General features: G+C 43.7%; 1 protein-coding gene across 1 annotated transcript in view; it reads left to right on the top strand.

Annotated features, from left to right (window-relative positions):
- LOC126456652 (uncharacterized) overlaps positions 1–19,052 on the top strand; it is a 160,709-nt gene that overhangs the window by 32,612 nt on the left and 109,045 nt on the right. The window contains exon 5 of the mRNA XM_050092396.1: positions 18,467–18,699. Within this exon, the coding sequence (XP_049948353.1) occupies positions 18,467–18,699 (233 nt within the window). The remainder of the gene's footprint in view (positions 1–18,466; positions 18,700–19,052) is intronic.

The raw sequence follows: 19,052 nt of genomic DNA, 5'->3' as shown, positions 1-19,052 counted from the left end.
TCAAGGAGCTTTTGCGTATCGTCAGACGAACATTCTGCAGAAGCCGCCAAGAACCCCCCCGCGGATGACCACCGTAGTGAAAGGGTAAATATGATGCCCAGACATCTCAGCGATTCCACCGTCTGAACGGTCCCGGTACGTCTTCCAGGCCTCGTCCAATGTCCATAATTTTGCGTACCGTCATGTTAACGGCACTGCCTGCCGCTGTCCCGTAAGAGTCTAGATGTTCGACAGCCTGACGCACTTCATGTCCTGATCTGACAAGAAGGGTCATGTCGGCCGTATATGCGTGACAAAGGAAAGAGTTCTCATTAAGCGCTATCCCAGTAAGTGAGCGGCTCATAACACACACCAGAGGCTCGAATGCTATCGCAAATAGCATCATGGAGAGTGGGCACCTTTATCGAACCGACTTATTGAAGGGAATGGAGCCCGCTTCCCGATCGTTTACAATCACTTTCGATGTAGCCCCTCGTATTAACCTCATAACTATGGAGATGAAAACAGGTGGAACCGCCATTCGGCATATGACTGACGCCAAGAAGTTACGGTTTAACGTCGAAACGCACGATCGAAGTCCACAGATATCATCGCCGCTCTCATTCTACACGTTTCCGCAAGGGCGATAACGTCGCGGTATTCACTTAACACCGAGGATATGTTGCTTCGCACACCAAGGCAAGCCTGATTGTCCTGGATATCGCCATTTTGAGGCGAAACGCTAGTAGTCGTTCAAAGATATCATAGTCGATGTTTAACACAGTGAGAGGCCCATATTGATGAACACTTCAACTCCGCGCCATCTTCGGGATGGGAAGAAGAAAGCCCGTCACAAAATCCGACAGCAGGTACATGTCAGGACGCATCAACTCACTGTACATCGACACCGACTGTGACATCATCATGTCCGCGAATTCTCGATGAATAAACGTAATCCCATCTGGCCCTGGTGATTCATGGGATGCTCCTTTTGTGAGTGCCACCTTTATATCGTCTTCCGTGAGTGGCTTCATAAGTGCTGCCTTATCCGTCTCTGTCAATGTCGTTTGCAGAAGTTGCAATATGTCTTCCCACTCGACGGTCCGTCGGTGCTCCGGCATTTAGGTGGCGGAAATGCTCTAAAAATCCATTTGCAAAGTCCTGTTGTGTTGTCAGTTGACGGCCATCTAAACTGTGGAGCACCGTGACCAATTCGCGGCAGTAAAGTTTGTGTTCCCGCAACACATGGTGCATTGAGGTACGTTCCCCAGACATGGTGTCGAGACATCTTGCCCTTATCGGGATGCCACCCAGTCGTTGTCGCGTGATCGATAGGATTTGTGCCTTGACACGATGAACTTCTGCATGATGTTCTGCAGACGGCACATGGAATGACAACTCACGAAACGTGGTGTAGTAATAGCCAAGAGTATCTCTTTGCCATATCGTCTTATCGCGATCATACTGTATGACAGCTCTTCTTATTGCTGGCTTAGTATACTCGAGCCACCACTGAAGCACTGGGGCATATGTTGGTAGACGGCGTTGAGATGTGGTCCGTACCTCCTCCATTCTCTGACGACATTCGGGCTCCGCCAAAAGTGACGAATTGAGCTTCCATGTCCCGCGGCTTCTCCACACATCTTGCCTGTCGGGTGATACGGTACAAATGTAAGCTATATGGTAAGTAAATGCCGCAGGGCATCGTTCCGCGTCGACCACCTGATCCTGTAGGCCAACCGAAACATATATTCGATCAAGTCTGCTCATCGAGTGACTGGTAAAAAAAGTATATCCCTCACGGTTCCTATGAATCCTGTCCCAGGTGTCGCGTAACTCCAGGTTCCGGCATAGCACTTGCAGTTCACGACAGCTATTGTAATGTGGAGTCAGGTCTTTTTGGGCTAAAACACAATTGAAGTCACCACTTACAACGAAATGATCGAATCTGCCGGTAAATAAGGGCACAATCTCTTCTGAATAATATCTCGCACACGCCCGTCTGTTGTCTGTGCCGGAAGGGGTATAAACATTGAGAATACGAATTCCATGAACAGTTATCGCCAGTCCTCGTGCCGAAGGCAGACAAGCCAGATCGCGAACCTGAATCCCGTCACGGTCCAATATCGCCGTTCCACTGTCGATGTCCGAGTGAGGCGAAGTGTAGGAGATGTATTCATCTACTTCCTGGAATTCAGGAACGTAAATTTCCTGCACCGACAGTATACACACATCCGCCGAGTATATCATGTCCCTGAACAGCTGCTGTTTCACAGGCGATCGAATGGTATTTACGTTCACTGTCCCTAATCTGTATGCCTGGGGTCGAGTAGCTGTCATCTCCACATGATGTTGAAATGACGAAATTTCACCTTATGGATAGTCCCTTTGCACATCCGCAGAGGGCCGCCAGACTGACGTATCCCTGCGGCATTGGGTTTCTTGAGATGCGGACGGATGCGAATCCCCACCAATGGAAGGGTTGGCATCAATGATTTCTTCGTCCTGCGCATACCAGCTGATCTTATTGGGGTGCTTCAAACTGACCTGTGCTGCACTGATGCGTGACATCTGTGGATCTTTCGCAAATTTAGACTCCGCGGCAGAATGAGTGGCGTGCCCCTGAGCGGATACGTCGTCTGAACCACATGACATCTGTTCACTGTCCGAATTCATATGGTCAGCGACATCCGAAGCTTATGGTTCCTAGTCAGACAGGTTCATATTGTTAGACTCATCAGGGATCCCAAAAAGAGAAGGGAGCGGACAGTTCAGTCGGCGCTTCTTGCAGCGCTTGGCGAGCGATGTTTGCGGGCCCTAACCACGGCCTCTGGTGTTGGCGAATCTTGTATCTCCTGCTGTCCCGCCACCGCCACAACGCCCTGGGGCCGTTCCACTTCAGTTTCCATGCCTTGCGTGATGCTATCATCCTCTTTCTCCACCACCTGCAGTGTCTGGGATTGGAGGTTGATCGGAGCCATTCCCTCTTCAGTGGGGCCCGAAGGTGCCTCAAACAAAGGTGGCGTTGGTTCGATAGTACGCTCCGACATCGGCGTCACCTCCCCGCGAAGCGCCGTCAGCGGCAGCGACGTTGGAAGTCTCCGCTGGGGAGTTGCACGAGTCGCCTCTGCATACATGCAGATCGAAGATGTCCTTCACCATGATTGATAAGTGAATTCCAATAATCTCCGTGTAATTAAGATGAACTTCGTCCCTCAAGAAACGTTCGATTTCGGAAGCCTTCGGTCTTGCCTGCCCGTTACAGAACGTGAGCTGTATCGTGGGTTTTCAAAAGTTGTGTGCCACTGCGTTCGCAAGCAGCAACACAAGCGAGTAACGACGGCGTAAACGCCGCTTCTTCCGCGAACGTTCACAGCCGGGTCGTAAACAAGTCCGAACAGCTTCGCTGCCAAAGGCAGACTGCTTATTAGGCAGAAACGCTAACCATTACACCGCCACAGCACTATTGTGAATAGGGCCACACGAACTACTAAAGTCGAATGCTTCCGTTTAAGGACTTGCTGCAGCGTATATTCATCCAAGTGCGATTCCGGTGCGGTATATAAGCACCAAGTGGAAGCAGAGTGTTATTGCTCCCTTCGAAGGAGCTATACATTTACAACCGCACTTCTACAGTAGTTTCCGATATGAATGGCCTCTCCAAACTGCGTAATGTGTCATGGATGAACAGTACATAATTTAGACCACTTTTATCCTTATATCTGGATATTATACAATACTGGATATTAAAATTGCTACACCACGAAGATGTCGTGCTACAGACGCGGAATTTAATCGACAGGAAGAAGATCCTGTGATATGCAAATGATTAGCTTTTCAGAGCATTCACACAACGTTGGCGACCGTGGTGAACCCTACAACGTGCTGACATGAGGAAAGTTCCCAACCGATTTCTCATACACAAGCAGCAGTTGACCGGTGTTGCCTGATGAAACGTTGTTGTGATGCCTCGTGTAAGGAGGAGAAATGCGTGCCATCACGTTTCCGACTTTCATATAGGTCGGATAGTAGTCTATCACGATTGCGATTTATAGTATCGCGACATTGCTGCTCGCGTTGGTCGACATCCAATGACTGTTAGCAGAATATAGCAGTTGAAGAGGAATGGACATCTCTAAAAAGGTCCATCACTGAAGTTGGGAAGGAAAACATAGGTACAAAGAAGGTAGCTGCGAAGAAACCATGGGTAACAGAAGAAATACTTCAGTTGATTGATGAAAGGAGGAAGTACAAACATGTTCCGGGAAAATCAGGAATACAGAAATACAAGTCGCTGAGGAATGAAGTAAACAGGAAGTGCAGGGAAGCTAAGACGAAATGGCTGCAGGAAAAATGTGAAGACATCGAAAAAGATATGATTGTCGGAAGGACAGACTCAGCATACAGGAAAGTCAAAACAACCTTTGGTGACATTAAAAGCAACGTTGGTAACATTAAGAGTGCAACGGGAATTCCACTGTTAAATGCAGAGGAGAGAGCAGATAGGTGGAAAGAATACATTGAAAGCCTCTATGAGGGTGAAGATTTGTCTGATGTGATAGAAGAAGAAACAGGAGTCGATTTAGAAGAGATAGGGGATCCAGTATTAGAATCGAAATTTAAATAAGCTTTGGAGGACTTACGGTCAAATAAGGCAGAAGAAATAGATAACATTCCATCAGAATTTTTAAAATCATTGGGGGAAGAGGCAACAAAACGACTATTCACGTTGGTGTGTAGAATATATGAGTCTGGCAATATACCATCTGACTTTCGGAAAAGCATCATCCACACAATTCCGAAGACGGCAAGAGCTGACAAGTGTGAGAATTATCGCACAATCAGCTTAACAGCTCATGCATCGAAGCTGCTTACTAGAATAATATACAGAAGAATGGAAAAGAAAATTGAGAATGCGCTAGGTGACGATCAGTTTGGCTTTAGGAAAAGTAAAGGGACGAGAGAGGCAATTCTGACGTTACGACTAATAATGGAAGCAAGGCTAAAGAAAAATCAAGACACTTTCATAGGATTTGTCGACCTGGAAAAAGCGTTCGACAATATACAATGGTGCAAGCTGTTAGAGACTCTGAAAAAAGTAAAGGTAAGCTATAGGGAGAGACGGGTCATATACAATATGTACAACAACCAGGAGGGAATAATAAGAGTGGACGATCAAGAACGAAGTACTCGTATTAAGAAGGGTGTAAGACAAGGCTGTAGCCTTTCGCACCTACTCTTCAATCTGTACATCGAGGAAGCAATGATGGAAATAAAAGAAAGGTTCAGGAGTGGAATTAAAATACAAGGTGAAAGGATATCACTGATACGATTCGCTGATGACGTTGCTATCCTGAGTGAAAGTGAAAAAGGATTAAATGATCTGCTGAATGGAATGAACAGTCTAATGAGTACACTTATGGTTTGAGAGTAAATCGGAGAAAGACGAAGGTAATGAGAAGTAGTAGAAATGAGAACAGCTAGAAACTTATCAGGATTGATGGTCACGAAGTCAATGAAGTTAAGGAATTCTGCTACGTAGGCAGTAAAATAACCAATGACGGACGGAGCAAGGAGGACATCAAAAGCAGACTCGCTATGGCAAAAAAGGCATTTCTGGCCAAGAGAATTCTACTAATGTCAAATACCGGCCGTAATTTTAGGAAGAAATTTCTGAGGATGTACGTCTGGTGTACAGCATTGTAGTGAAACATGGACTGTGGGAAAACCGGAACAGAAGAGAATCGAAGCATTTGAGATGTGGTGCTATAGACGAATGTTGAAAATTAGGTGGACTGATAAGGTAAGGAACGAGGAGGTTCTACGCAGAATCGGAGACGAAAGGAATATGTGGAAAACACTGACAAGGAGAAGGGACAGGATGATAGGACATCTGCTAAGACATGAGGGAATGACTTCCATGGTACTAGAGGGAGCTGTAGAGGGCAAAAACTGTAGAGGAAGACAGAGATTGGAATACGTCAAGCAAATAATTGAGGACGTAGGTTGCAAGTGCTACTCTGAGATAAAGAGGTTAGCACAGGAAAGGAATTCGTGACAGGCCGCATCAAACCAGTCAGTAGGCCGATGACCAAAATAAAAAAAAGTATCGCGACATTGCTGCTCGCGTTGGTCGACATCCAATGACTGTTAGTAGAATATGGAATCGGTGGGTTCAGCAGTTTAATACGGAACGGCGTGCTGGTTACCAACTGTCTCGTATCACTAGCAGTCGAGATGACAGGCATCTTACCCGCATGGCTGTAATGGATCGTGCAGCAATGTCTCGATCCCTTAGTCAACAGATGGGGACGTTTGCAAGACAACAACCATCTGCACGAACAGTTCGATGACGTTTGCAGCAGCATGGACTATCAGCTCGGAGACCATGGCTGCGGTTACCTTTGACGCTGCATCACAGACAGGAGCGCCTGCGATGGTGTATTCAACGACGAACCTGAGTGCGCGAATGGCAAAACGTCATTTTTTCAGATGAATCCCGGTTTTGTTTATAGTATCATGACGGTCACATCCGTGTTTGGCGACATCGCGGTGAACGCACATTGGAAGCGTGTATTCGTCATCGCCATACTGGCGTATCACCCGGTGTGATGGTATAGGGTGCCATTGGTTACAGTTCTCGGTCACCTCTTGTTCGCACTGACGGCACTTTGAACAGTGGACGTTACTTTGCAGATGTTTTACGACCCGTGGCTCTACCCTTCATTCGATCCCTGCGACACCCTTCATCTCAGCAGTGTAATGCACGACCGCATGTAGCATGTCCCGTACGGGACTTCCTGGATACAGAAAATGTTCGACTGCTGCCCTGGCCAGCACACTCTCCAGATCTCTCACCAAGTGAAAACGTCTGGTCAATGGTGGACGAGCAACTGGCTCTCACAATACGCCAGTCACTACCCTTGATGAACTGTGGTATCGTGTTGAAGCTGCATGGGCAGCTGTTCCTCTACATGCCATCCAAGCGCTGCTTGACTCAATGCCCAGGCATATGAAGGCCGTTATTACGGCCAGAGGTGGTTGTTCTGGGTACTGATGTCTCAGGATCCATGCAACCAAATCGCGTGAAAATGCAATCACATGTCAGTTCTAGTATAATATATTTGTCCAATGAATACCCGTTTATCATCTAGATTTCTTCTTGGTGTAGCAATTTTAATGGCCAGTAGTGTAGCTATGGCAGCTTTGCGCCAAAAATCAAGCACTGAGAAATTACTAACAAGAAAAGAATGGTCTCTACGTAGTTCTGTCACGAGAATTTTAGTTTCCTCTTGAGTCGAATTGGTGCGTCATGCTATTCTTCTTATATCCGGATTATCATTGTGCTTTGTACTCGGATTAATCATAACTTACGGCTATGCAATTCCTTTTGCAGTTTTGTTCTTCACACCCTTGCTTTTAATTTCACCGATGTAGTTATAAGCTTAATCAGTCCTTTGGAAAGAGTTCCTTTTTCGATTTCTTCACATTTTTCCTGGGGTAATTCCGACTGACCCCCCCCCCCCCCCCCTCCGCCCCATTACTATCTGTCAATTTCTAAGTGACTCCCACTGCTGTATTCCTATCTTAATCGGAACATTTTTGTATATCCGTTCTTTGTCGCTCAACTTAAGTATCTGTTCTGTAACCCAAGGTTACTTTTCTTGTACAGCTATTTTCCTACTGCCTTGAACTTCAAACGTATCTCATGATTCCTCGGTTCTTCAGACTCTCATTTCTTTCTCCCTTCGTTCTTTCTGACGATTCTCCTTTCCAGTCTACCCCTTCATCATTACTAAACCATGATAAGTCCGATCACGGTGTTGCAATCCAGTATCTGATTTCGGTACATCTGTCTCAGCATCACGTAATCCAACAGGAATCGTCTCCTGTTTCAGATTCTTTTCCGAGTGTAGCTCCTCTTGTGATTTTGAGCAGTATTATCGTTATTACTAGCTTAAATTTATTTCCAAAATAAGTAAATTCTTATCCTGGCTCATTTCTACTACCAAGTCCTTACTCTTGAATAACCCTATCTATTCTTTATTCCCCTGATACTACGTTTCAGTTCCTGATGTTTATTATTTTGTCATGACCTTCCCATACTGCATTACCTGTAACTTCGGCTTATACACTTCATCCACCGCTCTTGCTTTTTGGTCTGTTGTCGAAACTGATGAGAACAACCATGTCTCTGAAAGCTCCTCCGTAAGTCAATCTTTGCACTGCAGTCCTATTCATAGTGAACACTGCATATGTTACACCATTTTCTTCTGCTGTTGATATTATCCTACACTTACCCTTGTCTTCATTTAATTTTACTTTACTGACACTGAATACACCTATACTGAGGCTTTCCATTCCAAATTTTCAGGTTGTCGAAGCACGTTTATTTTCTGACAGTACAAACTCCAACTGGTGGAATGCTACCGTACCGTTATTTAATCGGTCTTTTTCTCATGGTCACCTTCCCCTTGGCGGTATCCTCCGGAAATTCGAATGCGGGACTGATCTAGACTCTTTTTTCCAACGGAGAGACCATGATGACAAACTTTCAGTAGCAGGCACAGGTCGTGTGGATACAAATTACGTGATCCTAATACAGTGGTCTCCATTGCCATTGTTTTCTCATGCCTTTTTTCATTACTGATTCTTCCGCCTTTCAGGGCAGTTTCCCACCCCAAGACCTTATAATGAAAGTCTGCTTCCGCCACTGCTGATAATTTTTCGGAATTTTAGCATTAAGTGTGTTCGACCCAGGACGTCACTTCAGTTGCTTGAAAGATCTTATGTTATACAGTCGCCGTCTTTCTCTTATATTTGTGAACAAATCATGCACGCCCGCATCTCGTGGTCGTGCGGTAGCGTTCTCGCTTCCCACGCCCGGGTTCGATTCCCGGCGGGGTCAGGGATTTTCTCTGCCTCGTGATGGCTGGGTGTTGTGTGATGTCCTTAGGTTAGTTAGGTTTAAGTAGTTCTAAGTTTTAGGGGACTGCTGATCATAGATGTTAAGTCCCATAGTGCTCAGAGCCATTTGAACCATTTTTTTGAAATCATGCACCTGCCGAGCCCTTCTTCGTGCGTCCATTTCACGGTACCATTCGACAAGCATCCGTTCTCTGCTTTAGTTCAAACATGTCAGTCTCAGCAAATAAAACAATACATTCTACTTCACGGCAGGTATATGCTAAAACCCATTTTAAAGTGAAAGAAACGAATCACAGAGATACTTCAGTTTTGCTCTTAACGAAAGTTGCAATTTCTTAGAACAAATTACATAAATTCGTAGGAGAACTCTATGCTTTATACATATATTGAAATACCATTTATAAACGAGTATGTTTCAAATATTTCATGATGATATTTTGAGATCGGCAAGTATCACAGCAAGTTCACGAAGTGAACATCACACAATGGAACGACGGAGCATACAGAAATGAATACTACTCAGACAGATGGTTACTTAACCACAACGCTTGTATATGCTCTCTAGATCCTGTTAGAGGTCTGACGCATAGACATAAAAATACTGTATGTAATATCTTTGATGGCAGTTATAAGAGTCAAGGGGCACGAAAGGGAAGCAGTGGTTGGGAAGAGTGTGAGGCAGGGTTGTAGCCTCTCCCCGATCTTATTCAATCTGCATATTGAGCAAGCAGTAAAGGAAATAAAAGAAAAATTCGGAGTAGGTGTTAAAATCCATGGAGAAGAAATGAAAACTTTAAGGTTCGCCGATGACATTGTAATTCTGTCAGAGACAGCAAAGGACTTGGTAGTGCAGTTGAACGGAATGGACAGTGTCTTGAAAGGAGGATTTAAGATGAACATCAACAAAAGCAAAACAAGGATCATGGAATGTAATCGTGTTGACTCGGGTGATGCCGAGGGAATTAGATTAGGAAATGAGACACTTAAAGTAGTAAAGGAGTTTTGCTATTTGGGGAGCAAAATAACTGATGATGGTCGAAGTAGAGAGGATATAAAAGGTAGACTGGCAATGGGAAGGAAAGCGTTTCTGAAGAAGAGAAATTTGTTAATCTCGAGTATAGATTTAAGTGGCAGGAAGTCGTTTCTGAAAGTATTTGTATGGAGTGTAGCCATGCTTTGAAGTGAAACGTGGACGATAAAAAGTTTAGACAAGAAGAGAATAGAACCTTTCGAAATGTGGTACTACAGTAGAATGCTAAAGATTAGATGGGTAGATCACATAACTAATGAGGAGGTATTGAATAGAATTGGGGGGAAGAGAAATTTGTGACACAACTTGACTAGAAGAAGGGATCGGTTGGTGGGACAGATTCTGAGGCATCAAGGGATCACCAATTTAGTATTGGAGGGCAGCGTGGAGGGTAAAAATCGTAGACGGAGACCAAGAGATGAATACACTAAACAGATTCAGAAGGATGTAGGTTGCAGTAGATACTGGGAGATGAAGAAGCTTGCACAGGATAGAGTAGCATGGAGAGCAGCATCAAACCAGTGTCTGGACTGAAGACCACAACAACAACAACATATCATGCAATTTTGTCTAAAACTGACATGGTGAGACCGTGGCTGTGTAGAATAAATGTAGTTTAATTCTTACAAAGAAGAAAACAGCAACCAGCCACTATTAACACTGCTGTTAATTTAGGCAAATAGTGCCGTTACCGGTTTCGAACTGGCAAGTTCATCATTAGACGGCTGTTCACATGATTTTCAAGGTACACTTGTTTTGCATCTTTTGAAATCGTGAACATTTCTCAGTAGCTGGCTAGGTATGCCTAATGCTATTTTGTCTAAAACTGACATAGTGAGACCGTGGCAGTGTTCAATTTATGTAGATTAATTCTTAGAAAAAATCTATCTTGAAAACCATGTGAATAGCCGTCTGATGATGAACTTACCAGTTCGAAACCGGTAATGGCGCTATTTACCTAAATAAATAGCGGTGTTAATAGTGGCTGGTTGCCATTTTCTTCTTTGTAAGAATTTACCTACATTAACAACATATCAGTTTTCAAATTTAACAGCTAGTTCTCTTGGGATGAAGTAGCGTGAACACAATGTGTAGAAAATAGATATTAATTCTAGACCTTAGAAGTTACAACTGACACAACACAACTTTCAGTTGCTTGCGTGATAGCCCGCACACGCGGACAGGCGTGGGACATGATCGGCTGCAGAGAACGATCTAGCCGGGTAAAAGCTGACTACACCTGCTGTCAACAACAAATCCGACACGGCTCGTTAATCCACAGACAAAATAATCAAAAGACGGGAAACTGAGTTAGGGGAAGAAAGAAAGGAAAACCCAGCCAATAAGGAAAAAAGAAAAAATATGACTTTGCGAAAGCAGGCGTAAATGATTCGAAAATCAGCTTTCCCTGCTGGATCGTATAACCATTCTTAGCAGATGGTGTTCACAGTCATAGAGTTTTGTCAAATACTGACAACTGAGAGTGGAAATTTTTATTTAATATTGTGTAAATTATGGGGTTGTCAAAGTTGTCGGAACTTATTGCTAGTATAGTTCTTACGTTAAGTGTGTGACACATGTACGAAGGTTGGAACTTAAATAGTGGCAACTATTTATTTACAGACGTACAAAATAGATACGTCTCTCAAAGTTTTACTGACCTTCAAAGTAGTCACCAGCATTGTGCATAATCCGTTGCCAGCAATGTGGAAGTCTTAGGATTCTCTTAGCAGTACCAGTTGTGTTGACAGTTCGAGCGGCGAATTTGTAGCAGTTCTGCAGCGAATGCTGTGAAGTGTTTCCTTCAGTTTAGAAATCGAGTTGAACTCACGATGGCTTAAGTCAGGGGAGTGCAGTAGGTGGTATATCACTTAGCAGCCTCATCAGTCAAACAAATCAGTAACAGCTTGCACTGTTCACCAGAAGTGAATCAATTTAATTCCTGGTCATTGTGATATTTCAAAGGAACTGGTGTTTACCTAACCCATCAACAATGTGCAGACGTGACAGGAGTGAGCGAGCAATGCATGCGACGTAAATCAATTGGAGCCAGGTTTATTTGAAACAGTGCGCTATTCACGGTCAATGAACCCTGGACGACGTGTCAAGATGCTTGCTAAGAACATGCAGAACTGTTTTTAGTGTCTGATTCCACGTAACACAGATGGTAATGAGAGGAAGGACTCGCCCTTAACTCAACAGGTATTCGTTTCATTACGTATCATTATCGCGAATTCCCTTCTAGGGTTGACCAATACAACTTACTGTAGGAATATACCACACATTTTTAAACAACTTTCAGGCCTGACAGCACTTAAAAGTAACGTCTACTTTCCAGAATCGAAAAACGGCATGGGCTTGAATTCATATACATACGTCCTGTCGTATCATCTGCCTACCTTTGCTGTAAAAAGGGAAAGTCTTCGGCAGTGGTAGTTCAATAACTCTGCCCACAGCAGACTCTGGTTTTTGTATCGTTTTAGTTCATGTAATCTGATATTATCTACATCTACGTCTACATACATACTCCGCAATCCACCATACGTTGCGTGGCGGAGGGTACCTCGTACCACAACTAGCATCTTCTCTCCCTGTTACATTCCCAAACAGAACGAGAGAAAAATGTCTGCCTATATGCCTCTGCAAGAGCCCTAATCTCTCTTTTCTTATCTTTGTGGTCTTTCCACGAAATAGAAGTTGGCGGCAGTAAAATTGTACTGCAGTCAGCCTCAAATGCTGGTTCTCTAAATTTCCTCAGGAGCGATTCACGAAAAGAACGCCTCCTATCCACTAGAAACTCCCGCCCGAGTTCCTGAAGCATTTCCGTAACACTCGCGTGATGATCAAACCTACCAGTAACAAATCTAGCAGCCCGCCTCTGAATTGCTTCTATGTCCTCCCTCAATGAGATCTGATAGGGATCTCAAACACTCGAGCAGTACTCAAGAATAGGTCGTATTAGTGTTTTATAAGCGGTCTCCTTTACAGGTGAACCACATCTTCCCAAAATTCTACCAATGAACCGAAGACGACTATCCGCCTTCCCCACAACTGCCATTACGTGCTTGTCCCACTTCATATCGCTCTGCAATGTTACGCCCAAATATTTAATCGACGTGACTGTGTCAAGCGCTACACTACTAATGGAGTATTCAAACATTACGGGATTCTTTCTCCTATTCATCTGCATTAATTTACATTTATCTATATTTAGAGTTAGCTGCCATTCTTTACACCAATCACAAATCCTGTCCAAGTTGTCTTGTATCCTCCTACAGTCACTCAACGACGACACCTTCCCGTACACCACAGCATCATCAGCAAACAGCCGCACATTGCTATCAACCCTACACAAAAGATCATTTATGTAGATAGAAAACAACAGCGGACCTACCACACTTCCCTGGGGCACTCCAGATGATACCCTCACCTCCGATGAACACTCACCATCGAGGACAACGTACTGGGTTCTATTACGTATCACTAATACAGTAAGAAAACAACCTGTTCACATACTACCTCAGGAAAGTTTGCACATAAATTAAGAAATATGTATGTATTACGATGCATCACTGCATTTTTAGTTGCTTTTGTAATTTTCTTCACAAATATTAAATCCTTTGGAACAGTGTTTCATAGTTTGGTACAGTTGTAATGCGTAAGCTTTCACGGCCTTAAATGTCGCAGTTAATAAAATATTCCGTGCTATTATGACATGGTAGGAAAGATTTTCTATTAAAACAAAATGATTCATCCCCATTTGCGGAGAACACTTCCAAGGGATATCGTTGATTATTTGAATGTCCAGTTCATACCCTGGCTCGGTACTGAATGCAGAAAAATTCCGTTTACGCGTGCTCCAACTCAGTGGGGTAACTTCAGATGCTTTGATCCGAATATGCAGTTCACCATGGAGGAGGAAACAGGCGAAAGATTAAATGTTCTTGATATACTAGTCTCGAGGAAAGAAGATGGCAGCTTGGGCCACACAGTTCACCGAAAAGTGATTCGAACCACCATCCACAAGGAAAGGGAGGCACCATAAAAATGATGGTGGGTAGAGCAAGGAACATTTGTCAAACAGAGCTGCTTGAAGCGGAATTAAAATACCTGACCTATGCATTGCTTAAGGATGGCGGTTCGTCTACTGAGATAAAAAGAGAGTTAAGACCCCAGCGCAAAAATCACAGAGATGCACAAGCGCCTGTGAAATACAGGGCTTTCCTGTCTTTCAAGAAGGTCGTCACTTACCACATAAGAAATATCTTGGCAAAATGAGACATCGCGGTAATCTACAAACCCATCCGTAAGGTACCCAATTACCTAAATTACGCAACGATGCTCACAAACCACTGTAAAAGGCAGTAATTTACAGGATCCAGTGTAGCTGTGAGGTTGTGTACGTAAGTACTACAAAAAAAACAATCAAAAAGCGACTAATAAGGGCAATTGCAGGAAGGGAGAGACTGGCAGATCAGGTGTTGCGTAACATGCTTTGGAGCCAGAAGACAACCACGCTCATTCTGATAACTGTATATACCCTTGTTGCCTGTTTTGTAAAGACCTGTGGCTGTGGAGGCCGAGATGCCACTGTTGTTACGGTAGGTTGAGTTCGCGAGTTCGTGAAATGGCTTTTGGTGCAGTACACCGCTTATACAATCTCTCCCTACCGCTATTACGTAGCTATGACCCAGGCCACGTAACAGGATAGGGAAACGAAGGTTCTACAACACTCCAACAAATTAGAACAAATGATCGAAGCAGACGAAAATGAATTAAAATTTGTGGTGCGACTGGGACTCAAACCCGGGTCATCTTGCTTGCTAGGTAAAAATGCTAACCATTACACCACCGCAATACAATGGTCAACGTTTCTGCACGAACTATCTAAGCGCAGTGCCCTCCCAAACACAAACTTCGATTCTCTTTTCCTTACATATTGTCACTACTGTCAGGGCTCTCCGATATTGGCAAGCACCCCAGCATTGGACGTAATGGGACGTCATTGTACCATTGGTGATTTTATAGATTTTATAATGAAATGTTTCCCTGATACATTTAAGTCTCTTTTTATTATCTACAATAATGATGGAAGCAGACGAAAATGAATTAAAATTTGTACTGCAGCCGGCACTCGAACCCAGGTCTTCTTGCTTGCTAGGCAGAAATGCTAACCATTACACCACCGCAGTTTCGGTGAAACATTTAATTATATAACTAGAACCAAGTCACACAAATGAGTTAAAAAGGTTTTCTTATCTTTGTGACTTGTGGAATAATAATGTCTGCATCACCGCTTGTAATACAACACAGTAAGACCCTCAAAGGCTACGTGCAAATAATCGTAGGTAAACTTCACAGTACATAGAAATGCAATTTACAACTGTCTGTTCACTTCTAAGAGTTCACTGAACGATGTTCCGTGTCCAAGTCAGGCCTGGACTATGATCTATAATCAAAAGACGAGAGCTGTTCTTTTATCTTCTGAGTAGGCTTCTGTCCGTTGTCGTCCCGTCATCGGCGGATTGTACGCGGCCGGCAATTGGCCGAGGTGAAGTCGTTATCTTCATACTCAGCGCTGCCCGTAACGCTGGTGGAACTCGCTCAAGTGGCGAGTCTCTATGGCAACGGCACCAGATGGAATATTTGTACCTGTGGTGCATTTTCCCTGGCCGTGTCATGTTCAGACAACATAGCAGATATAAGTACCAGGAAGACTATACACAGAGATCATAGAGATCATTGAACACCCCAGGAAATACAGTAGTAAAGAGGATGGCACGAAATTGAATTCCATCTGGTTCCCAGTGCCAAAGAAGATGTGTATGAGGCTTTCACCATGGGGCGATAGCAGCAGAAGATGAGGCAACTGACAATAGCCAATTGTCCCTGGGTATTCATAGCATGTGACGTCATGCCACTGTGCGGGAGCATGCATAAATAGAATTTTACTGCATTCAGTAGCGAGGCAGGATGGGAAAAATAAATACAATCATGCATAATAGCCACGAATATTTTATTAATTGTGATAGTTAAAGTTTGAATTATATTGCGCGGAAGTAGAACGAGACTAATGAATATGGCACTTGGATATCGAAACATATACAGTGGAAACTCGATTAACCGTCATCTTCGGGACCGTGGTCATGACGGTTGAGCGAATAGACGGATAACAGAAACACTGTATTCCTCCAAAACATAACCTCAATCAATTATTTTATGTATAGACACATATCACTCTCACAGTAATATAATATTATTTCGGAACGAAAACAAACTAAGCATGATTGAAATAGCAAATAAAACTATTTATTACATGATAAAAACATCCGTACAGTAGCTACAAAAGTAGCAAAATACGCAACGTACAGAACTGTACTGTACTATAAACTTAGATGTGAAATAGTTTATCAAGCTTGGAAATAGTCAGTCAATGTCTTCTGCCTTTTTGATGTTCGAGCTTTCAACACGGTAATATTTCGTATTTTCGGAGCAGTAGTGCCTGCGTTGCATTAGCCTCTTCTTGACTTTCAAACCATTCTATAAACTTGGACAGCATTGTTTCGGCCTCTGAATGGCTAATACATAGTTTGTTTTTCTTCATGGTTTGAACACTCGTCTTCATCATCCCCTTCTTCTTCTTCTTTGGTGGCACTTACGCTGGCAACAAATTTGAAAACCCCCGTCCACTTTGTCACACTCTGACCACTCTGATACTTCTTCTGACGTCAAATTTGTGCTGATTTGTAAATTATTGCACAATTTGACCATCTCGTCAACTGTCACACACTCAGGTTCCTCCGATTCTTCACCTCTAGGTTGAGGCCAAAGTTTATTCCAGCCGTTCTTGAGATTTGACACTGACAAATCACTGCATGCACTAGCAACATTGAAAATGGCATCTTTAATACTGTAAGACCTCCAAAACTGTTTTACAGATGTTGATTCATCAGATGAGAGAAAACTTTCGATGAATATTTTTCTATAACGACGTTTCATGTTTTTGATGATTCCCTGATCCATGGGCTGTATAAGTGAAGTTGTGTTTGCTGGAAGGAAGAGACATGTTACGTTGCCATCATCACTTTTCATTTCAGAAGTAGGATGCGTCAGGGCATTGTCTAATAGCAATAGCGCTTTCTGTGGCAACTTTTTTTCAGCCAAATGTGCTCTAACTTGAGGTACAAATTGTTTGTGTAACCAGTCAGAAAATATTGATTGATCTATCCAAGCACTCTTCTGGGCGTAGTACTGTGCAGGGAGAGCATTCAAATTCAAATTCTTCAATGGACGAGGTTTTCTTGATCTCCCAATCACAAGTAGGGGTAGCCTATGATTACCGGTCGCATTTGCGTAAAGCACAGCAGTGATGCGATCTTTTTGTACTTTGAAACCTGGAGCAGCTTTTTCAGAGAGTGGTGATAATGTATTTTGTGGTAAAGCCTTCCAGTGAAGTACAGTTTCATCACAATTGTAAACTTGCTCCCTAACAAGATTAAATTCAGCCATTTTTTCTTTAAATTGTTCCCGGAACCGAGCAATTACAGAGCTATCCGCGCTGAGTTTTTCTCCACTGATATCAAGTTGGCGAATGCCATGACGAAATTTAAACTAGTCGAGCCATCTGATACTTGCTTTAAAAGACGAGTCACTATCAAGTTTGTTATTTATTTCAACAGGCTTGGCCATTATTATAGTCCCTGAAAGTGGAATCCCCTGACTTCTTGCCTGTATAAACCATCGGCACATTGCAGTGTCCAATTCATCATATTTTGCAGGTTTCATTGTCGTTCTTGTTCGCACATCTCCATCCATGCTCTGCATTGTTGACATATGTTGTTCTATGTTATCAGCATCACGTTTTATATCATTAACTGTTGTTCTTCCAATACCATAAATCTGCACTACACTTGTCGTAGTTTCGCTCTTTCTTAAGCATTTTATAATTCCAAGTTTTTGATGAAGTCCTAAAACAACACGTTTACGTTTTTCAGACATTTTATCAAGCCACTGTATCACACACACCTGCACTAAATACGGTAGTGTAAAATATTAGTCAATAAAGCTTATTCAAGTGGAAAACACGTAACACGGCAGAGCCCGCTAGATACACTGCGACAGTTACAGTCTTCTCGCCACAACTGGAAAACGATCCAGTGGTGAATGTTGACTCACAAGTGAGACAAAGACAAGAAACAGGGGAGATGTGTTAGCACATCAACTGAAGGTCATATTTTATGTAGCGTTCTAAGGCGGGCGATACATTCACTAAAATAGAGTAAATCAACAAAGCAAACACATCACTGCACCTTAGAGCATTCTGATGTCACAGTATTATTATGCTGTTACAGCAGTGACGGTTTAAAGAGTGACGATTAATCGAGTTTTTACTGTATGAGGAAAAAATACCTTTATTTGTAGACTGTAGAGTTGAAAAATCAGGTATAGTGATCCCAATAGCAGGACTGGAAAGCCCCTGAGGCTGCCTCGACACTCTCTGTGCTAAGACGTGCCGTGTTCGTGTTGCAGTGCCAAGTACGGCTTCCTGCAGTGCGTGCTGTCGGCGACGCGGCTGCGTTGCCAGCGCCAGGAGGCGCTGTTCCTGCACCGCATCGCCGAGACGCTGTCGACGGTGCACGTGTACTCGCCCGTCTGCCACGAGCTGGGCGGTGCCACCTGCAGCGCCGCCGCGCACACCCCCACCACCAGGGCCGCCACCCACTCCTGGCTACTGCCGCCGGTGCTCTACTACTCAGTCTCCGGTCAGTGTCAACAACCATCTCGCAGCAGCTGTTATCTTGTGAGGCAAACCTGTACAGTGTCGTAACACCAATGGATGCTTAATCTGGGAGAAGACAGTTTATTTTAATTTTTCTGCTCATCCGTGCCTTTCTTTGGGTTTTCCGAAAAATGGTAATTACTAACCTCTATGAAGATACTACGTTCAACAATCTCTATAATGTGTTTCACTTTCTTTACCTCTTAACCTCACAAAATGAGCCCACAGAGCGACGCGGAGTGGTCGCATGGTCTAGGGGGCCATGTCACAGATTGCGCGACCCCTCCCGCCGGAGGCATGGGTGTGTGTGTTGTTCTTAGCATAAGTTATTGTAAG

Source organism: Schistocerca serialis, chromosome 2 (assembly GCF_023864345.2).
Source record: "Schistocerca serialis cubense isolate TAMUIC-IGC-003099 chromosome 2, iqSchSeri2.2, whole genome shotgun sequence".
Taxonomy (NCBI): domain Eukaryota; kingdom Metazoa; phylum Arthropoda; class Insecta; order Orthoptera; family Acrididae; genus Schistocerca; species Schistocerca serialis.
The sequence above is the reverse complement of the archived record's forward strand: the minus strand, read 5'-3'. Positions and strand labels throughout refer to the sequence as shown.